The 23,542-nt window shown below is 45.3% G+C and overlaps 1 protein-coding gene across 1 annotated transcript in view; it reads right to left on the bottom strand.

Moving 5' to 3' along the window:
• The window catches only part of STON2 (stonin 2), a 145,923-nt gene that overhangs the window by 64,143 nt on the left and 58,238 nt on the right, over window positions 1-23,542 (bottom strand). The window contains exon 4 of the mRNA XM_080808033.1: window positions 23,292-23,489. Coding sequence (XP_080664159.1) covers window positions 23,292-23,489 — 198 coding nt within the window. The remainder of the gene's footprint in view (window positions 1-23,291; window positions 23,490-23,542) is intronic.

Raw genomic sequence — 23,542 nt, 5'->3', positions numbered from 1 at the left:
ATTCCACTCAGAGGCCCTGCCAGCTCAACCTGGCCACAAAGGGCCGAGCCAGGCCCGGATCCCAGTCACTCCTTTGTGAGTCCAGCACAGACCTGCATGATCACAGCTCAACAGCATGGCTGGCTGCACTGACAGAACCAGGAGCAAGCAAAACCATTAGCCCCTAGCCATTTTTCTTCCATACCTGAAGCCTGGAGCAATGAACTTTGCCTGGAGACTCAAATAACCCCACAAACTTGGCCTCTATGCACACCTCCAGCCTTGGGCAGAGGAGAGAAAGGGAACCCCGCTGTAGCCACCAAAGTGAGTTGAGAAGCTGCATCCTCCCTCCTCTGCGTGCACGGCAGCTAATTGAGGTTAGAGCCATAGAAACCAAACAAAGGCTCCCAGGAGCCCACACAGCCTGGGCTCACAGCTGCCAGCCACTGTGGAAGGGAAAAGGGAGCCCCTCCCTCCTTCATTCCTCAATGGCTTAATGAAGATTTGGCCTGTCATCTTCCCAGGGAACAAACTCCACGCTGTCTGAGACCGATTTGTATTCTCAAACAACAGCAGATCTGCCTTTGAAACCAAAAGTCAGCAATAAAATGGGTCATAAACATGTGAGGTTATGAGCCCTTAGAGAAGGTGACTGGATTCCTCCCAGCCCTTGGGCCTGTCAAAACCAAACTCGTGAGGAAGTTCCTCAATGTCCCCACCAGGGCAAGGGGGAAGAAGGTGGAGGTCACGGCTCTCACTGCACTACTAACACAGATGGTGTGCTTTGTAGGCAGGACCTCCTTGCGCTCCAAGCTATAGGCTTAACCGCCCGATGCCATCCACCAACAAATGAGAATATCCAGCTGGCCTTGCAGATCTGGAATGATTCTGAAAAAAGTCACACTCATATTCGAAAACGTCCAAGATTCTAGCACATAAATGACGGACTGACTGAATGAATGAATGAATAAGGACTTTATATATAGCATAAGCAAGTACTATCTTTGAATCCAGCAAAGAAAACCCAATCATTTTCCTACTAAAGTTATTTTTTTTTTTAAGTATTCTTTAAATCCCTCTTTCGGGGATAGAAATTCCAGGAAAGACATCATCATTATTCAGATATTATAATATTTTTATTATTAAGGTCTCCAAATGGGTCTGAGTATATCAAACTGACCTCAGTGCCTTGAACTTCTTTGTCATCTTCGTAGAACTAGGCTGACAAGTAGACCGTTTCTGGGACTGAGCGTGTCTGGCTCTTTTCCAAAAGGGAAGAAGTTATCATAGGGAAAAAAGATACATTTGTCCTTTATGGATCCAAGACATGCGGATAATAGTAACTATAGTAAAATTATTATGATTTTATTGGAAGAGCTGACATTAATTAAACACATCTATATCAAGCATTTTTCTCTGAGCATTAAAGACAGTCTTTTCGTTCACCTTCACAACAGCTCTCAAAACTGTTACTAGGTTCTAATTTTGTATACAAAGAAACTGAAGCTCAGAAAACTGAAGTGCATTATCCAAGGCCAAACTGCTAATACGTAGGGAAGCCAGTGTTCAAATTGGGCAGTTAGCTGCCAAAGGACTACTGGGTAGATGGCAATGTTATACCTTGTTCACGTCATGACATGGGATGGAGAGTGAGTGCGTCCTTCGAAACACAAGGTGTCGGGTAGTGACCACCGTCGTGAGAACTTCCCCTTCATGGGGACCCTGGCAAACGCCCCTCTCAGGTCCCCAGTGAGGCAGTTCCTCACATCCCACAGAGTTGCACTACTGAGTAGCCACATGATTTTACTTTCTAGCTTTGGATAGATTCTTTTGTTCGATTTCTCCTTTCTGGCAGAAAGTATGTCATTTAGAAAGCAGAGGAGTGCTCTGTCACCACAGGTGATAATTCAGATTTCTATCTAGAGAAAAGATTCAGGTTAGCATACCTGTTCCGAAACTGCCTCTCTTTCCTCACCTTGGAAGCAGACGGTAAATGGGTGTTTGTCCCAGTGCCTGTTCTTTTATTTTTCATTTTTCTTTTCTTTTCAGTGTTCCAGCATTCATTGTCTATACGTCTATGCACCACACCCAGTGCTCCATGCAATCCGTGCCCTCCTTAATACCCACCACCAGGCTCACCCCCTCCCCTCCAAAGCCCTCAGTTTGCTTCTCAGAGTCCACAGCCTCTCATGAATTGTTCTAAAGCCAGTCTCTGCAGTGAGGAAGATGCTACACGGCCCCTGTGAGCTCCAGTCAGAAGGGATGCCAAGGTTCAAGCACGGCAATGAGGCTAAAGACAATCCTGATAATCAAAGTCTGTGTAAGAGTTCATTAAACCAGCCTTCCGTCAGCCGCCATGCCACCTCTAGGGCACTCGGAACTGTCAAACCAACACCCACTTCCTCTCTGTTGGAGGAGCTGAATCTAAGAAATACCTATAAGACAGAAGTGAAATATTAGATTGGCTGAGAGACTGCTCATTGTCTCCCTATTTTTTTGCTTCTCTTCATTTACTTAAACATTAAGACACCACTCAAGTCCCACTGTATAGAGCTTTAAAGGAATTCGATAACGTATTAAGTTCATCATCCAGCCCTGAATTCATTAAGATGATAATCTTCACCAAGTTTCCAGAACCTCTAAAACAGGGACAACCACCGTGTATTATTCTAAGGGCCAACAACCAGGACTCTGGACCTTCAGCGGGCTCTTCCTAGCTTCTTCTCTTTCTGCCTCCAGTTCTTTGCCAACTGCCTCCAAAATGCCTTTCATGGGCATCTGAAAGGAGAGAGGGACATGTCTTCGTTTAGGGATCGGAAGCACCGGTGAGGCTGGTGCAAGGAAGCCCCGACGGGCAGAAGGCAGAGAGAGCGCCGAGGGAAGATGGGGGAAGAGCAAACACAACAGGAGTTTGGAAACACCCGACAGCCACGGGTGTGCCTCCACGGGGAGCCGGGCTGCTCTTCTGAATAAAGACGTGCTGCCACTGCCAAGCAGCCTCCCGTGTAAAACAAGTAAGTCCCAGGGATGTAATGTACAACACGATGAGGACAGCTAACACCACTGCAGGACATACAGAAGGGACGTTACTAAGAGAGCAGATCCCACGAGTTCTCAACACAAAGACGAAGTTTTCTTTTCTTCTTCCTCTTCTTTTATATGAGAAGATGGATGCTCGTTGAACTAAATTGTAGTAAGCGTTTCACAATTTATGCATCTCAAACTGTCGTGCGTACACCTTAAACTTACATAGTGATGTATGCCAGCTGTTTGTCAATTAAACTGGAAAAAAAAGAATGCCTTCCTCCCCACCCCCCACTCCCCAAAAGACTTGCTGCCAATTTTAACTACAAGGGTCAGCCCTAAAAATGGTGGATCCTTTCCCTGTGGCCACACCGATCAGAGACACTCTCCAAGACACTTTCCAAGAACCAGCCCTCTGTGGTAATGGAAAGGCAAGGGAAAAGGAAGAGAGAACAAACTGGAAGGAGGAAAAAAAGACGGTAGGGAGCGTGAGCTGTCAGTCTTAGTCCTAAAAACTGACCAAGTATGCCTCTTCCTACCCCCACACTTCCTGTTGTTTCCATCTAGCAAGATCTGCAGGGATGGTCTGAAGAGACAGAGGTCACAGGGGAGGAAGAGGCTGGGTGAAGAACAGAGTGTCTCACTTCTCAAGAGCTGTTCTTTCTCATAGTTCTGCAGACAGAGCTGGACTGTTAGTCCAGCTGCCACGTGAAAAATCCTACATCTACAAGGGAGATACGGGACAGACTACAGGGAGGGAAAAAGAGCTAAACTGGAGGAAGACCAGGATTTCAGACCACACCTATGTGTTCCACGAGCTTCATAAATAATATTCTTGGGTTTACTATGGAGTCGGTCCGGCCAAAATTTACACTAGCACTTGAAACTTAAACGAGGAAGTTCTTTCAAAAAATGTCAAGATGAGCAAAGGCAAGACTGAAAAAAGCTCCCGCTAAGAGTAAGAATTAATGAATCATATTTAGGGGAGAGAGAATTTAGGGATGGGAGAGAGAGAGATACACAATGTGCATGGGGGGTGGTATTTGAAGGAGTAAGGTTCCTGATGAGGCAAAAGGATCAGTTCAAGACTCTGGTTTTTAGCAGAGCTCAGCGGCACAGGGACTCTGAGTATCTGGTAGGGGCTACGCAGGACTGACGACTGTCCAAGGAGTATGGAGGAAGGTCAAGGAGCCAAAGAATTCTAAGGCTACTGGTAGAGTATTAAAGAAAAAAACTGTCCTTGAGGTCCAGCCTGGGTTGGAAAGCACGTGAAGCCAGAAAAATCACCCAGAGATATTTCAGCTGCAAATGGGATCCAGTGTTGGCAAGTGGCAGAATAGCTAAGAGGGCAACTGTCCATAATGCTCATGGCTTCTAAGGTAACTTGATATGGCATACTTCACTTTATTCCTCGATAAATCCTGTGAGGTAGTCAGGCAGAGTGAGTATCACTATTGCCGTGTTCCAGATGAAGGCACAGAGGCTTACAGGGGCAAGGTGATTCGCCAAAATCTTACTACTACTAAACTGGAGAGCAAGGCCTCCAGATGAGCTCTTCTGACTCTTCTCCGTCCAGTGCTCATTTCACTGCACCGTGACTCCAGCATACTGGAAATATCCAAAGTCAGCAGTGTGACATGCATGGCTCAGACAGACACCGGTAGGTAGGCACTGGCCGTTCGTCTAAAAGTATGGAATGATGGCAGGACAACAATGGCAATGGAAGTAACGCAGAGGGATGGGGATTATGTCAGTTCTCCCGCGGTTGGGGAAATTAGGGTTACAGAGACAGTGGGGGAAGCCAGAATCCCCCAGAACAAGGAATTAGAAGGAACACACCGTGCAGGCAGAGAAGGCAAGAGTACTTTCTCACCAGCAACAAGGGTTGAAAGCTACAAGATGGCTCGGGGTAGAGTGAGGGAATCCATTAGTGAGTGAATGAATGAAAGCCAAAGGAGCAGGGCAGAGGGCTCTGGCCCCCCGTGGATCAGCAACCGCAGGGCTGAGCAAGACCGCTAAGCCAAGAAGTGGTGAGGCTCCATCTGTGACAGGAAGGGAGGCAGCCATTGAAGAAATCATGGAACCTTCCCAAGGTTCTAATGAGAATGTTAGTATGACGAGGTGAGAACTGCTATGAGCTTCAGATGAGACAATGTATGTAAAAGTATGCGATGGTGGGGCACCTGGGTGGCTCAATGGGTTAAAGCCTCTGCCTTCGGCTCAGGTCATGATCTCAGAGTCCTGGGATCGAGCCCCGCATCAGGCTCTCTGCTCGGCAGTGAGCCTGCTTCCCTTTCTCTCTCTCTGCCTACTTGTGATCTCTGTCTGTCAAATAAATAATAAATAAAATCTTAAAAAAAAAAAAGTATCCGATGGTGCCTGGTACACAGTAGATGCCCAGTAAGCTTTGGCTGAACCCGAACTTGAGTCATGTGAGCCTTGGGGAATTTTCTCCTCAGTGTTGACCTTTGTCTTTCAAATATTTACTGATGTTCTTATAGACAATGTGTTTGAGGTGATCTGATAATGAATCAGACACTGACACTGCTCTTGTCCCCAAGGCATATCTGATAGCGACTAGAGTGTCATCTTCTGGGCAATATTCACTTGTTCAGCAAATATTAAGCACCTGCTACGTGCTGGGCACTAGTGATACACCAGTGACATGACAAAGTCCCTGCACACACGGAGTTCCTGTGGGCATAACCATCAGAAACAAGCAACTATCATCAGGTGAAGAAACACAAGCAGGGTAAGGAGAGTGGAAGTCGGGAGCAGGAGGCCCTGCGTGAGATGGGGTGATCTGCAGAGGTGGCAGACAAGCAGTGACCTGAATGCAGGAAGGGAGCAAGATGTGTGCAAGTGTTGCGGAACATTCTTGCAGACAGAGGAAACAGCAAGAGAAAGAGCCCTGGGGCACAGAATAGCAAGTGGGTCAGTTTGGGATGAATATGATAAAGGTAAGAGTGGTCAGGGACACAGTGGAGCTGCTGTGGCAGAGAAGTGACTCCCAGTTTGGGGTGTTGGTGTATTTGTGGGGAGCATGACAAGGAATCGAAGGTGGTTTCCAGAGGTGCAGGGCTGGACCCTGACAGAGGAACACCATTTGTGCCCATGGCAAAGGAACCCTGTAAACCAAGGTCCAAAGGGAGGAAAGCAAAGGGTATATCCCTGGGGAACAATAAAGACTTTGGTTTGGATGGAGAGCACATCTGATAGAGGAAGCGGTTAAAAATCAGACTGGAAAGGTAAGATAAGGCCAGAAGAGGGTTTGGGGGCTGTGGGAGAGAAAGGTCAGAAGGAATGGAAACATGTAATTTTTTATGTGAACTATCCACTAGCCATGAGAATAAGTACTTTATAAGATTTCATTAATTTTTATTTCAATAATAATTCATTTCATTCGGGGAAAGGAATATTTCATTTAGTAAACAGTTCCTGATACACATGGTCAGCCATGCTATAGGTGAGACACTGACGCTAGAAAGTTTCAACCTCAGCGTGAGCTGTGGATGTTGGGGTAAGGAGGTCAAAGTTTGGGCAGGGGAAAGCACAGAAAGTATGTGGACACCGCAGGGCCACAGGCAGCCCTGTGCCATACTGGCATGAACCAGGCACACAGCATGGACAGCGGCTCCAGGACCAGAGAATAGGTAGATAGATGATGGTGCCAATCTTGGACTATCGAATTCTGGGATTAGCCATCTGGTTTCTCTTATGTTATGCCCAGGCCACAGGGCATAGCGCTCCATCTACATTAGGGGGTCAGTACTTGATTCACAGTCTACCCAATCTGAGGTTCAAAAGCAAGAGAAGCACCGCACCTGTTCCAACTAGACCTCCTCTTCTTGTGACTAGGGTTATGTGTGAGACACTCAGGGCTGTTCCTTCTGACCTGCCCAAAGAAGGCTGGGCATTTTAGCCTTTTCAGACTGTCAGGCAAAGTATCAAGAAAGGAATGACCTATAGGTCCTTTAATACTGAAAAGTTGCATTTGCTTGTTTGTTTGTTTGTTTGTTTGAAATAAAACAGACTATAGTATAGCCATGTAATGGAATGCTACTCGATAGAAAAGAATGAATTACTGATACATGCAACAGACCTGAGTCCCAAAATAATTATGCTGAGTGAAAGAAGCCAAATGAAAGAGCCTATTGTATGATTCCATTTCTACAAAATTCTTGAAAATACAAAGAAATGTGCACAAGCAGAGAGTGGGTGCCTGAGGTGGGAGGTGGGGAGACAGCGAGAAACAGAGGGTTACAAATGGACACCAGGAACAATTGGGCACCACAGATGTGCTCATTATCCTCATTACGGTGATGACGTCATAGACATGTACGTGTGTCAAAGTGCATCACACTGTATGTTACAAATATCGTTAGTGCAGTCTATGTCCATCAATCCTCAGTAAAGCTGGGGAGAAAAGGTAATGGTATATAGATCCTAACCAGGGGCCCTAAAATCATATGCATTTCTATAACTTTTGTGGCAGAGCTTTCTTGTATCCATGAATATTGCTGTTCTCTGCTTTCAGGCCACAGAGTTAGGCCACAATTTCCAGCCTCTGGCTGGAAAACGTGGTCAGGACTGGAGTTCTGCCAGCTGACGGTGCACCTTCCCCCCCACCCCCCACCTGACTGGAGGAGACCCTAAGGACACAGAGTAGCTGGGGTCCCGGAACTCTGGGTACAGCCCCTATTCCCACCCTGTGTTCACAGTGCTGTGAATGAGAAATAAACTTAGAACTATGGAGAGCCACTGAAATCTGGAGCTCGCTCTATTTGATTTCCTGAGGCCAAGTTCATGGTTTTACTTGTCTAGTGAGGTCCAGGTGACTTTTCTTTGTTCTGAGTTGGAAAGACCTTATTCTTAACTCTAGTAAGTACCTCGTACTTTATAGAATCTGAGCAGATATCATCTGGAAACCATTCACTGGAATCATTCTTTTTGGTACAAGACGGGAGACAGGTATATTCGAATATAAATTCATAGATAATGGATACATTTTTAAAAAAATTAAAATACTATCCACTATTCTTCATGCTGGGGGGCTTCATTTGTATTTTCTCATTTTATAAGTTTTTTTCCCAAGGTCTGACTCTGAATTCGATTTCTGGAGGGTCACAAGGGAAATGAGGCAAACAGATGTATTGATAACACAAACCATCACTACTGGAAAAAAGGGCCTCAAATTTCATTGAATGCTAGTAATTCAGTACTAAGAGTAATTAGGCAAGTACGGGGCCTGTATGTGCCTACTCAGATAACTCCAGTCAACTCCTGGGATTTCTTCCAGACTCTCCTGGGTAGCACTACCATGCATATAGCAACAAAAAGTTGTGCCAATATCATTTTAAAATGGGTCAAGTTTGACATCTTCAATGAATGTCACCTCTTCATCCTGGAATTAATGACCTTAATCTAAATTATGCCATGGTGAACAGATAACCCCAGAATCTCAGTGGCTTACAATTACAAGGATTTATCTCTCCAATTACATCCATTAAGAATTAGCCCAAGCCAAAAGAGCAGGCCCTGTCTAGAACATCAGACTCACCCCAAGCATTGGCGGGCATTGCCCTAAGAATTCAGATGCTGGCTAACATATGTCTCAGTATTTAAAAGTACAGACCAAGTTAAAAACTGTTAAATAGGGGCGCCTGGGTGGCTGAGCTGGTTAAGCATCTGCCTTCGGCTCAGGTCATGATCCCAGGGTCCTGGGATCGAGCCCCACATTAGGCTCCCTGCTCAGGGGAGTCTGCTTCTCCCTCTCCCACCACCCCAGCTCATGCTCTGTCTCTCAGATAAATAAATAAAATCTTAAAAAAAAAAACCAAAAAACTATTAAATAAAGTATGTCCTATCTTCCTCGATGAATATATGTTCATAACAACCCAGAAAGGCTAAGATGGAACGGCAGCTTGTTAGACTCCTCGGGGCTCCACACAGAAACATCACTATGTAGCAGGAAGGAGTCCTACCTGAGGCCTGCCCCCTTCCTTCTCCTCCTGCTCAGCCCACCCCAGCCTGTACCGTGCAGGCTACCACTATGAGCACACTCAAGCTCTCTTCCCAGCCCCTGGAGGACTGGAGTTGCCTATACCAGCAGCACGGGCTGCATGTGGGTATACAGGTCCAGGAAGAAGCTGGAACGCAGGCCCGGGGCTGTTTAGGAAAAGGGTTCTGGAGTCCTGGGTATAGGGACTGTGCTGTAGAACATGGGGACTGGGGACAAGAGAAGCCAGAGGAGAACCAAAACAGGGCCCAATCCAGGGTCTGAGGGTGGCATGTGGGTGAGTATGACAGAGGGAAAAGGAATGGCGGTGGAAGCATCTAGAATTTGATGCCAGAAGCCTCACTTCCACCTGCATTTCACTGGCCAAGCCTGATGTCAACGGGGCAGAACACACTGCTGGGGGCGGGGGAGCTCCAGCATAGAGGGACAGTGAATACTTTGATCAATAATATAATCTTCTTTCCTTAGATACCAGTACTGAGGTGTTAAAGGAAGGAGGAAAAAAATCCGGGAGCTGAAAGTAAATATGAATAGCTCATGACTGGTTGCTTTCTGAATGCAGTGAAATGACACGGTGCCTTCCAAATTGCACTCAGTGAAAGGAACTCAGTGGACTGGAATATGCCAAAGTGGAAAATGCCCCCACAATCCCAGCATCCTCTGCGGGAAAAGGACAATTATTTGGCAAAGGGAAAGCAGTAAGTCTCCCGGGATACATTCTGGCTCAAACTAATAACGTGTTGCTTGAGGCAACCAATTTGTACAAACAAGCCAATCCTGAAGGGGCAGGGGGAGCAACTCCCGGTGGTTGCTCCCTAGCCCCCGCTCCCCATTTTCCCTCTCCACCTTCCCTCCCAACTCCTCTCAGGAAAGATTTTCTTTCTGATTCCCATGCAAAAAAAGAAGAAGAAGAAGAAGAAGAAGAAGAAGAAGAAGAAGAAGCAGCAGCCGCCGCCGCCAAAGACACAAGTGGTTTCACAAATCATGTTGAGTGAGCCCACCCTTCTGCGTCAATAGGATCTGAGAGAATAAAAGAAACTGCCCTTTTGTAAAGGTGGTTTATAAAAACCAGCCGAGGACATAAAATAGAACTTATTTGGGGTTTGATTTTAGCTGTTTTCCACAACTTTAAGAAATTTTCTTCCCACAGACTGAATCCTAGCTCTTAAATATGGGGAATTCTGAAAACGACATCATACGGCTATCATCATAATGGCTACTCCTTATTATAGACCAGGAACTTTATGTACCTGGTCTCATTTAACCCTCAGAACAAACTTGCAAGCTCAGTATTGCCATTATTATTTCCATTCTGCAGTCAAAAAACTAAAAGTCAATGTAATTATATAATTTGCTGAATATCACAGAGCAGGAGAGTGGGAGAGAAGAGATGGTGTTTGACTCTATCAAACCCAGGGAACTGTAGCTCTCCATTACACCATACCTACCTCCTGCCAGGAATATGCAAGTAACACTATGTTGGTGAAAAGCAAAACACAAGTGTATGACAGCAATATCTGAAATACCAGCCCCCTACCCCAAAGCAAAGAGACCAGTGTTTGACAGCCCACCCCCAACAAATAAGCCTGCTCCCAGACACATAAAAAAAATTTAGAAATAGCTCCAGTAACATATTTCATTTTCGAAATGGAAATATTTTCATTCTTATTTTTTCTGATTTTTTAGAGTGATCTATATTATATATAATATACATCCCATAGAAATATATACAGTAAGGAAAGTCCCTGAGATAACCAATATTAGCAGCTTAGGATATATCTTATCAAACTTTTTTGTATATAGTTAGAAACACAAATACATCCATATATACATAGATTATATATACACACACACATATACTTATACATATATACATATGTACACACATACACTAATATAGCAAAACTATATATAGGCCAATGTAGCAGAATGATTATACATTCTATTCTCTCACTTACCTTTTTTAATTAAAAATATAATTAATTGAGACACTTTCTATGACTGCAGAGCATTCCATTTATTTGATTATTTGGTTGGCTGTTTGGGTTTTTTTTTTTTTTTAAAGATTTTATTTATTTATTTGACAGAGAGAGATCACAAGTAGGCAGAGAGAGAGAGAGAGGGAAGCAGGCTCCCTGCTGAGCAGAGAGCCCAATGCGGGGCTCGATCCCAGGACCCTGGGATCATGACCTGAGCCGAAGGCAGAGGCTTTAACCCACTGAGCCACCCAGGCGCCCTATACTCCGGTTTCTATAGCAAGTGGCACTGCTAAGGATGGCTCCACAAAGACTACAGAGGATAGGATTATAGTGTCAATCTGTATGTCTTGGGCAGGGTAGGGAGAAGACTTCTAATGTGTGTTTGCTTAGTGTTAGGGATTGAACTGTGTGTCCCCAAATTTATATGTTGACATTTTAATCCCTAGGACCTCAATATGTGACTGTATTTGGAGATAGGGTCTTTAAAGAGGTAGTTAAATTAAAGTGAGGTCTTAAGAGTGGGCCCTAGTCCAGTATGGCCACCCTTATAAGAAGACGAGATCCGGATGCAGACACACCCAGAGGCAATACCAGGTGAAGAAACAGGACAGAGGTTTCAGAAGAACCAATTCTGTTGCTGCCTTAATCTTGGAATTTGGGCCTCCAGAGTTATGAGGAAATGAATTTCTGTTGGTTAAGCCATCTGGTCTATGGTACTTTGTTATGGCAGCCCTAGTAAACTAATACACCTAACATTCCAGATAAAACTAAAACAAAACAAAACAAAACAAAAAACCCCACAATTGTCCATTTCACAGAAGAAGAACCGATGAGCAACCCTTGGTGCTACCACTGGGGAGGGCTGAAATCTTTTTTTTTTTTAAGTTAGTTGCAGAAGTAGAATTTAGTGACTCATCAGTTGGATATAACACCCAGTGCTCAGGACATCATGTGCCCTCCTTAATGCCCCTCACCCTGACCCCCCCATCCCCCTTCCCACCTCCCCTCCCCCAACCCTGTTTGTTCCCAAGAGTTCAGCATCTTTTATGGCTCAGCTCACTTTCTCAAATTTCATCTTATTTTATTTTTCGGGAAAGGCTGACATCTTGTTGATGTTTATAACCTTGTGTTTAGTGCTTCTCTCCGTTTCTAGATGAACCACGAGGTGGTGACATGAATTTGTTCTTGAGGCTCATGGCAGATGTGAATTCTACCAAAGACAGCTTCCTTTTTATAGGAAGTAGCATGATTTGTTTCCTCACTTGACCCATACTCTGTTTCATCATTTAAACTGAGAATTCATTCTCTCCCTTGAAACAAGCATGAAAAGTTAACTCCCATTTGTCAAGAAAGCCTATGTTACTAAAACATTAATAAGGAGCTGTTCTAAGCTCAGAGGAATTTGCAAATGGAAGGACGAGATGCCCCTGTGCATAAGTCAGGTGGCTGAGAACAGATCTGTAAGGAAAGAAGCTCTTCAGCACACGTCAGTAAGATGGCCTGCGGCGCCCTGCGAAGGAGCCTCCAGAGAGAATCACAAAGACCTAGACCTTGCCCCACCCAGACTTCAGGACCAGGAAGAGTTGTGTGATCTAAGACACATTAGCTTGGGAATCCAGAGACTTTGCATGGTCATGCCTCGTGTCAAAATTAGTAAGAAAAACAAAAACAAAAAACTGTTCCTTGGATCTGAGGGGCTTCCATCTCCACCGGCTCCACAGCTCTTAACTTTTCACAAGTGAACTGAACCCTCGTGAAAGAGGATCCATTGTGTATCTCAGGAAAAATAAAAAATAAAAGAAGAAAAAGATGAAACATTCAGAGAAGAATAAGGTGAAAAATAGCCAGTTGTGCCTTGACAATCTCTTTGTAAATAATCCAGAGTGGGGTACCTGGGTGGCTCAGTCAGTTAAGCATCTGACCTGGTTTTGGCTCAGGTCATGATCTCAGGGTCATGAGATCAAGCCCTGCACTGTGCCCCACACTCAGAGCAGAGTTGGCTTGAGGTTCTCTCTCCCTCCTCCTCTGCAACGCCCCCACCGCTTGCACACTGGCTAAAAGAAATAAATATCTTTAAAAATAATAATAATAACAACAATTCAAATGGCGGGTGTAGGACAAGGAATTATAAGCCCTGGTTCTGCTTCTAATACTTAGGCCTTTGGCTTTTTCCACCATAAAACGAAGACATTTTACTTAGTAATCTCTTAAATTTCTTCTAACTGTAAAGGTCTGTGATAGTTAAAGAATCCAAACCAATCATTATGAGCCTAGACCAAATACAAAGGCATCTATTTCCAGAAAGCTTCAGGAATAATGACAATGAACACTTGAAAGGACACGGCATACCAGCCTCTGTGGTCCGGGCACTTAATGTCCACTAGTATTTTGTTGTGCTCGAGTTAGCATTTCATTACCTGAAAAAAGCATAGCTCCTAATTCTTTCTGAAGCTTGACCTCACCGGGTGTCAGTGATTTGCACAAGAGCTTTACTGAGCAATTTCTAATTCCTTTCAATCAGTGATGTTTATCACTCACCAGGGAAGCTACTTAAAGTGAGAGATAACATCCTTCACGGGGGAATTTGATGACATACATTTAAGATATTCCATACAACAACTTAAAATTAATACCTGATAAGCTCATTTCTATTTTTCTAAGTTCTCTTTCTAGACAGGTGTACCTGGGACCAAGGTGTCTGGAGGCAAGCTTTTCTTCTTTTCGGAGGTCAGAGGCAAGGGTATTGTGCAGATGCAATGGGACAAAGAGAGATGGACCTAAAAACATCCACTGGACACCTCCTTAGTTCCAGACATTTGTGCTGGAGACCAGACTGCTGGACAATCCAAGAATGGAAATATTACTGTCGCCCTCAAGGACCTGACTCTGGTCAGGAGATGAAAGAACCATGCAACCAAAATACTAGAGGTGGAACAGGGACCACGACCTTCAGTAAAGCTCCGGGATGAACTCCCTCCTTATAGCTCACTGGGGAACGCCCAGGCTTTAGGACCATAGGAGGCACAAAGTAAGGACTTTGCATGAGAAAACTTCCCTTGAATTTCATCTTAAACAATCGGTAGGACTTTGTCACAAAAGGAGTTATTCAGGGTAAAAAGCAAGAGTAAGTAGAGACTTAGAAATGGAACACTTTGAAGCCTGATGGAAGAAACAGTGTAATTGGGATTCCATTCGCTCTAAATACTAAATGTCTTTGGAATCTGTTCAGTTTCCTGTAACCTAACCCAGTCCCCTAATCCAGGCCACCATATAGGTTGTCTGGATTATGGCAGTATGTTAACCCTACCAGTAATACAACCAATAACTACCATGCTTTCCAAGGAGCAATGAAATAAGTGATCCTTTGTGATAGGTGTCACAACTCTAACATACTACGGAAATACCTGTGATTTCTGTTAAGTGGGCAGTATTGCTAATACCACTGGGGTTTGTTGCCTGCATCCACGATTGGTGGAAATGCTCGTGTCATTAACCTCCCCAGAAGTGAGAGACAATAAAGACCAATCATCCAAACTCACGAACCCTCTGTATTCTACATGGCTACAAATACCCAGTTTTGATCACCGGTTTGGAACTGAAATGACAAAACATCTTAAACTCTGCCCTATAGGACTAGGGTGAGTTACAGAGTGCTGACAAGCCTGGGTGTCAATCCCAATTTTGTCACTTAACTAATGAGTGGTCTGGACATTGCTGTCCTCATCATAAGATCAAAAAGAATGCCACAGAAGGTAATCAATAAAAAGCATTTCAGCTGTCATCTCCTCTTTAGGACTAGTACTTTCAGCAATTCTACAAGGGACTTGCAGAATCTCTGGCTGGAGGCCACAGGTTTTTAATTGAGTGGTCCCACGATATTTAGTTTAGATTGTTTAGAACATAGCAACTTTTTTTTTTTTAAGACTTTATTTATTTGAGAGAGAGAGAGAGAGAAAGAGAGAGTGCAAGCAGGAGTGGGGTTGAGGGGCAGAGGGACACGGAAAAGCATACTCCCCACTAAGCCAAGAGCCTGGACCCTGGGATCATGCCCTGAGCTGAAGGCAGATGCTTAACTGACTGAACCACCCAGGCGCCCCTGGAACACAACATCTATTTTTTTTTTTCTAAGATTTTATTTATTTATTTGACAGAGAGGGACACAGCAAGAGAGGGAACACAAGCAGGGGGAGTGGGAGAAGGAGAAGCAGGCTTCCTGCTGAGCAGGGAGCCTGATGCGGGCTCCATCCCAGGACGCTGGGATTGTCACCTGAGCCAAAGGCAGATGCTTAACTGACTTATCCACCCAGGCGCCTCTGGAACACAACATCTTTTCTTTTCTTTTTTTTTTAAGATTTTATTTATTTATTTGACAGACAGAGATCACAAGTAGGCAGAGAGGCAGGCAGAGAGAGAGGGGGAAGCAGGCTCCCCGCTGAGCGGAGAGCCTGATGCGGGGCTCGATCCCAGGACCCTGGGATCATGACCTGAGCCGAAGGCAGAGGCTTTAACCCACCGAGCCACCCAGGTGCCCCTGGAACACAACATCTTAAACTCTGCCTCTCTTTCTCAGATTTTGCTCCTCACAGTTGGTTCAACAGCCACAAGAAACCATTTTGCTACCACAGAAAAGCCTTCCCCATCTCACCATCTTTCCAGTGTCCGAGGTGGTTAAGGAGGAAAGGGACATGCAGAAAGTATAAGGTAGGTGAGGATCTGAGACTTCCAACTTGGGGAGCCCCCCCGATACCCACACACATCCATATACATCAATTTTTTAAAAAACGTTCAAAAGGTTATAATAATCCTCCAAAACAGAGCAGGAAAAACTAAATGAATGGAGACTACTGGAGAGCTGCCTAACATTTGCAAACATGGGAAAAGAGGCATCCTTCCACACTAGATGCTGCTGTTTGTTCGCTTCTAACTCCCTCCCATCAGGGAGCCACATTTCAATCGGCAGACACACTTAGGCCTCAGTAACTGCAGAACAGGTTTGGGAAGAAGGGTCTTGCAACCCTATATCAGAGTAGTTCCTTTCTTCCACAAAGATCCCCTGTATAATTTCAATGTGCCAGGCAGCATGCTGGGAATATGAAAGGAACATGAGGTGGTTCCTGCTTCCAAGAAGGTCTCGGTCGAGTGGGACCCCTAAACGAGTCATGGCTGTCCAACGGGATGAACGCATAAGGCAGGTTTGTACTTAGCTCCCCGGGAATGTGCAGGAGGCGACAGCAGGAGCGCTTCCCACGGCTCACTGAGTCATCAACGGTGCCTTTCACGGTACCAGGCACCAGGCAGGTGAGCCAGGAAGAGAGAGCTGGGCTGAAGCCCAACACTAGTTGTATGGCTTTAGCCAAACCATTTAATCTCCTTAGCTATTGTTTCTGCATCCATAGAGTAGGGGAGCAATATCTACTTTTTCAAAATTGTGAAGATTAAATGAGATAAAGTGTGTGTGTGTGTGTGTGTGTGTGTGTGTGTGTGTGTGTATAGCACATTCCTGCCACATAATAGTTATTTTATATATAGAAACTATTTTTAAAATTATGTATGATGGGGACCTGGGTGGCTCAGTCAGTTAATCATCTGCCTCCAGCTCAGGTAGTGACCCCAGAGTCCTGGGATGGAGCCCCGTGTCCGGCTCCTGCCTCAGCGGGGAGTCTGCTTCTCCCTCTGCCTCTGTCCCTCCCCTCTGTCTGTGCTCTCCTTCTCTCAAAATAAATAAAATCTTTAAAAAAAATTACATATGAAAATCTTTTTTATTTTAAATTATCTTAGAGAGAGAGAGAAGAGCATAAGCAGGAGGCAGGTACAGAGGGAGAAGGATAGGCAAAGACTCTCAAAGCAGACCCCAGGCTGAGTGTGGAGCCCGACTCAGGGCTTGATCTCATGACCTTGAGATCATGACCAGAGCGGAAAGAGTCCAACACTTCACCAACTGAACTACCCAGGCGCCCCTGTATGAAAACCCTTTTAATGGCAAAAAATCTGCTTGCAGATTATCAGTTTCTTGTAGGAGTCCTGAGACACCACGTAACTTACTCATTTTTGTATCTCTAACAACTGGTAAAATACCAGTTTCACTCAATAAACATTTGTGTTTCTGAGAAAACTCTGAACCTCTCTGGAGAAACTTTCAAAGAAACCAGTCATTAGAGGGGTTTCTTTTTGTTTTTCTGCACCAGTTAAAATCCAAAATGTACAACTTAATGGAGACAAGAAAGCTAGGATCCTGGGGCACTCTAAGTACAGAAATGAGGCCAAATTTATATATAAATGAGAGAGAAAAAGGATGTAATATGTTTTTAAAAAATACTCTACTGTTCTTTGATTTTGAGGAGGAGACTACTGTTCAGGAAGACTATGAATATTGCTGAAATTTGTAGCGAGGCAAAAGAATTTTAAAAACAAATTAACTTTATTTTTGTCTTCCAAGAAAATATATTCAAGGTAAAAAAAAAAAAAAGTCATAAAATACAAATGTGTCTTGAGAACTAGAACCCTCCTAGGACCCCATCATGCACAATGATAATTACTGTTTACTGGGAATCTGGGCCCCAATTCCTGTCTAGTGCTCCACCAACTGCAGTAGGACTAGAAAAAAACCAACAACAGAGAAAAATGTCACATCTTATAAGGAGTTACACAGCCTTGATGATGCTCTCCCACCAACCTTAACTAACAATGACCAGAGAAACTTCCTGAGCATCCAGAAAGTTCTCATCACAAAAAAATGGAAGTCTCAAGTTCTTAGGGGTTTTTGGTTTTTGTTTTTGTTTTTTTTTTCAAGTTCTTAGTTTTCTACCTAGTATAAACACTTGTTTCTGACTTTAAAAAAAAAAAAAAAAAAGAGTCCAAAATCCCTGGGGATATCCTACTGCTCTGGGAGAATTCCACTGTGATCAGATCAGTGCGAATGAAACAAGAACATATGGTCCACATTTATTTTAAAACCCATCAGCGTTAAGAACAAAGAAAGTCTGGCAACATGTAGTCTTGGGTCTGCTGAACCAGAATTTTTTTTAAAAGGCCAAGAGGTATAGCAGAGCCTGAGACACAGCAGGGCTAACTTTGTAAATGTGGACCAATTCATTTAAATATTTTTTTCTGGTTTCTTAACACTTTAGCAGTGGCAAGAACTTCCAAGTCAAGATTAGCCAATGTATGGAAGTTTGGGCTTCGGAACACTGAGATCTGACCAGGGACTCTAGTCTGGGCTCATGGACGACTAAATGGATTTTCATATGTACATAAATATAGGTGTGTACAGGTACACATAGAAATTATGGGCCTATATGTATACATAGAAATTACACATATGCACACCTACATACAATTTCAGAACTTTTCAAAGTCCTTAATAATCGAACACTCACTATGAATCTCCAACAGACCCAACATACTGGCCCCCGGCATCTTGGTTTTTCCTGAGCTGCCGCATGGGACACCCTTGCGAGGAATGCTGGACTCTTAAACTCAAGTGGGACGCGGATGTCTGGGATGCAGATGACTCCCCACCTGCAGTCTCACTCCTTTCACTCAAGGATCCATTCAATGGACAATTATTAAACTTTATGTGCTTTATCCAGGCTTGATGCAAACTGAGTGTTCTAATCCTACACCTGAACTCTCCCCTTCTTTTGTATGTAAAAGAAAACCAAAATGGAAGCCCACCACTTAATAGGAGAATGTGCTCCTACAGTCGTTTCTGTGTTTTCTCTTTCCTGCTTGCCATGGACTTCCAAAGGCTTATTTTTTATTCCCCTGACACTCTTCCTGTTTACCATCCCATGTGAAACTATCTGTGTTACAGAGCGAGGCTGCCTGGTGAAGATGACAGGGTGTGCCTGTCGTCCAGGGCAAGGGGGGCCCCCGGGGAGGCAGGGGGCGAGAGAGGAAACAAGTGTTAGTAAAGTCCGTGCCTGTTCCCAGTTCTCCTGCCATGTGCTCTGGAGAGCTGAATCCCAGGGCAAATATCAACATGCTCTCTAGCTCTGCCCCATATTCTGTGATGTAACCAAGGTGAGCGGATTTGTTTGCCTTCCTCCTCCTAATTACCCCCTTGGTGAGAAAACGAGAAGAGAGTGCGGGTTGATCACAGAGTCTTGCCCTCGCACCAGTACGCCCGGGATCGGGATTGCCAGTCCCCTGCGGAAGCCCTGAGGCCAACGACAGGGAGGAGTCCGAGGCTTGGGGTGGCCCAGCACGGAGCAGTGGGGCCAAGGTAAACAGGCTGGGCCTGGGCCCCCGGAACCCTCTGCACACAGGAGATGAATCACAGAGCTTCTGGCCCAGCTGCAGGCTCGCACAGCGGGCTGCCAGGGAGAGCCCGGGCCAGCTGGGCCCAGGCCGCTCCTAATGGAGGCTGCAGGTCTCCCCCTCTGTGCCTCCCGCTGCCATGCTAAAAGGCACGGGGCAGGGGGCAAACAGCAAAAGTCTCCCCAGGACAGCTGCTCCCCAGGACCCTCAAGCCCTCAGTACAGAAAACAACTTCCCACAGCCTCCCTCTACATGTCCTCATGGCTCACTTCTGAAGACTTCTCAGGTGTCATCCTGCCACACGTATGGTTTGCTGGCCTCTTCGGGTCAGTAATTATCCTTATTTCCCATGTCAAAGGGAAATGAGGCCCAGAGCTGTGAAATTAAGATTTTTAAAAAATCCCTGCTGCCCTCTGCACTGCGTGAAGCAGCTGCACACACAGCCGGTTGCCCAGCCTGGCCAGGGACGCTCGGCCCCACTTCCCAGGTGAGGAACGGCAGGTCTGGGGAGAGGACCCACCCAGAGACACACACACACCAGAATCTGCTCCCTACCCTCCTGAGGATTTAGTTTACCTTCACTGAACCATCCGGCCTCCCAGGAGACCCTTCCACGAGGTTGGCCACTGGCACAGGCCTGGTGCCCGGGGGGAGGACAGGTAGTCACATGACTGGGGGGCTTCCCTGAGCTTTCAATAGCTCAAACGAAAGCATTTATAAATTCCCTGCTACTGAAGTAGAAAGATAAATGCCACAGGGTTAGAAGTATCTGGTCATTCTCCTAAACCTTGTTCTTCCTTGTCCAGGATGAGTTAAAGGCTTCTCAAAGCCAAAGTCTACCTGACTACACAGATCCGGGCGTTCAGAAAGGATCCGGGGGTTTCTCTACTTGGGGCTGCATCCAGATACTGTCCACACAGCCTGGGCCACTCACCTCACTGCCTCTCATTTTTCCAACATTCCCAAGGCATGTTGCTTGCCACCTCTGGGCCTGGAAGAGTGGGTGGAGGTGATGGGGGGAGGAGATAGAGGCATTCCCCTGGGCCTGGCCCTCGGCTGATTACTAAAGAATGAGGAGATTTGTTTTCCAGCATCCAGAAACTTGTTTACATAACACAATACTATGGACACACAGCAGTTATCTAGAAACCCTCATATCTGTTAAGGAAACATGAACTTTTTCCTCAGACTACACCTATTATACATCTTCTTTAAAAACCTTTTGATTCTATTTATGTCAAAAATAAACCCCATGATTGGGGCACCTGAGTAGCTCAGTCAATTAAGCATCTGCCTCTTGGTTTTGGCTCAGGTCATGATCTCATGCGTTGTGAGATCAAGCCCCGCATGGGGCTCTAGGCTCAGCAGGGAGTCTGCTTGAAGATTCTCTCCCTCTGCCCCTCCCCCTACTCATGTTTGCATGCGCTCTCTCTCAAATAAATAAATCTTCAAAAAAAATTTTTTTTTTCTTAAGTAAACCTCATGGCAAATTATGTGTATCTGTTCAGAAGGTCTGGAAGGTAACATGGCAAAATGATAAACATGATGACTCCGGGGCACCACCAGGTTTGGGAATCATGGTAAAAGACTTTGGAACTTTGGTTGAAATCCAGGTTCATCCATTTCTTAGTGGTATTATCTCGGATAAGCTTCTTACCTTCTAGACTCAGGATCAACTAGGAAATGGGGAGAAAGCTCTCCACCTTGCAGGACAGCCGTCAAGGCCTGAGATGGCACATGTCATATTCTAGCACACAGCACAGACTCAGGAAGGGCTGGCTGTGAGCTATCATTACGTCTGTAAAAAAAGGATGGTTGCCAAAAGGCCATACCTCTAGCCTCCCGTAGCTATAGAAACTGTCTCCTGCTGAAGGAGAGAGTTAACAGTATCACTCCTCATCCTACAGTCCGAGTTTTGCCTTTGCTTCTCCAGGGTGACCCTAGACTACAGGCCATTGAGCTCCTGGTGGAGACCAAAGTGTGCTGGCTTTTCTGCATTTGCTTCACCCGTGCCCTCATCCTAAAGCCATTCTCCCCTTCTTCTCCAGCAGCTCTATGGCCTGTGGTTTGACCTCTGTGGGGTTGCCTCAGCAGGGCCCCGTGCCCTTTGACTTCCAGCTGGGATCTGCCAGGGGGAAGCACCAGAACAAGATCTGGGCATTTATTCCCCCGTCCCTCCCCACTCTACCAAATATGGGACAGTGGCTCTGTCCTTCCTATAGTCCCTCCTCCATGATTCTAGCTCCGGCTGCCCCTGAAAGCAGTTCTCTCATTAAACCCTCTTCAGATAAAACTTTTTTGAAGATGCCATCTACCTCCTGCCAGGACCCCGACCAAAACAATGAGGGAAGAGGTTTTCTCGGGGGAACTGTAATACTGTTCAATTGACATCAGCAAAGGGAGACACTGAAAATAATTATAAGCTTTGGAGACAGATTAATCATGTCCAGCTCAGAGAAGGACTCTGATTTCCATCACTGGAACCTCTAGGAATTGAAGCAATTTCCATCTAAGTAGATAGGTCACTGGGAAAAAACAGCCTGAGCCTGGAGATCCTGACTTTTCCACAGTGGGGAGCCTACCTCCCCCTTTCTGAAGCAATAAGAACCCCGGGACAGGAGAGAGAAGTAACCAGCTACATAGGCTGTCTCATTTGCATCTGACAACAATAGCAACTTGGTAAGCATGACTATTATCTCCACTTTTCAGGTGAGGAATGGAGTCATAAAGATATTAATGATCTTGCCCAAGGTCACACTGCTGGTAAATGGAAGGAGGAGGATCTGAGCAGGCTAACCCGAGTCTGCATGCTCCTAACCCGTGTGTTATATGCGCCCCCCATGGGAAGGCCGGGAAAGGCGGCTGAGAGCGAGGAGAAGTGAAGGCAGGCGGGGGGGCCGGGGATGGGGGGGACAGCCTCTTCCTAATTGCCTCGGCTTCTGATGGTACCTTCCCATCATGAAAGGTCCCCCACAGTAAAGATGGGGTTGTAGGGACATATTTCAGCCCCTGACCAAGATAATCAGCCACAGAGACTAACCAGAATGGAGAGTATATGTAAACAAAGCGCTCCAAGGGACTGTGGCTTGTGAAGAGAGACTGTGATAAACTAGGATTCTTCACAGTATTATCAAATACCACCCCAAATCCTGCCTGAACCTTTAGTCTGCAAGAAATCTCTCTCTCTATGCGTAGACCCCTCTAATAACACACAGCCTAAGGACAAATACTACCGAAATTTGAAAAATGATCCAGAGACAAATGCCTAAACAATGTTTTTGAGAGAGAAAAACAAATACTGTTGGACACACTTGCCAAATTCATCCACAGAGAAATTATCGGCAACTCTGTCACTTTTAAAGGAAAATAATCCCTTGGGCCAAATATAACACCAAGAACACACTACATCTATCCAATGCCATCGTCCTAAATCTAACCCAAGTACAGTGCTTGTTAACAGGCCCTTATTCCACCTGCAAAGCAAGGCAGCATCTTTCTCACACCTACCAGAAATTTAATAAATGAGACCACAGCATATACAGACACACTCAACAGAATAAATATCACTGTAATGTGATTTGTAGTCTGGACACAGTGGCTGAGTCCTGACTCTCATTCTGCTTCCCATAACATTTGCTTTTTCTCTGCTTAAATCTATCTCCTTCTTGCTGAAAAAGGAAGGTGTACAGGTGAGTGGATGAAAGATTCAGCCTTGTGCCTTTACCTATCATTCAGTCATCCAAGGAGAAAATCAGCCGACAAGGAATAGTATTTGTACTGAATAGTAGAAAACACAGCACATTAAGATGTAATGTCAAATGATTTCCTAGTATTAACACCCTGCCAACCAATCAGCCAGTCTGCATACGTGTTTTTTCCTAATGCAGTCTTGAACCACTCTGTATTCTAGCTTTTTAACAGGATGACGGCTGCATGGAACTCATTCTGCAAACAAGGCTGGCTGCAGAGATTTTAAGAGCAGCAAAAGGTCACCAAAAGTGATCTGAAAAGCCCTCCGGGCTCCGACTTACCAGTCGAGCCAGCCTGAGAAGCCTTGCCACTCATCTGCTCCTCAGCACTGACGAGCTGCAGGTCTGTGTATGAGGGATCAAAACTGGGGCTACTGGTGTCTTCAGAATGTGTGGTCCAGCTGCTCTCGGAGGTCAGAGGGCATCTCCTCAGGGAGTCGAAGGAAGGGCACGTCCAGCAGGGCATGGTCAGTGGCAGGGCTGGGGGACAGACCGAAAGCAAAAGCAAGCAGTATAAATAGTTGTGCTCTGTT

Source organism: Martes martes, assembly GCF_963455335.1.
Source record: "Martes martes genome assembly, chromosome: 7".
Taxonomy (NCBI): domain Eukaryota; kingdom Metazoa; phylum Chordata; class Mammalia; order Carnivora; family Mustelidae; genus Martes; species Martes martes.
The sequence above is the reverse complement of the archived record's forward strand: the minus strand, read 5'-3'. Positions and strand labels throughout refer to the sequence as shown.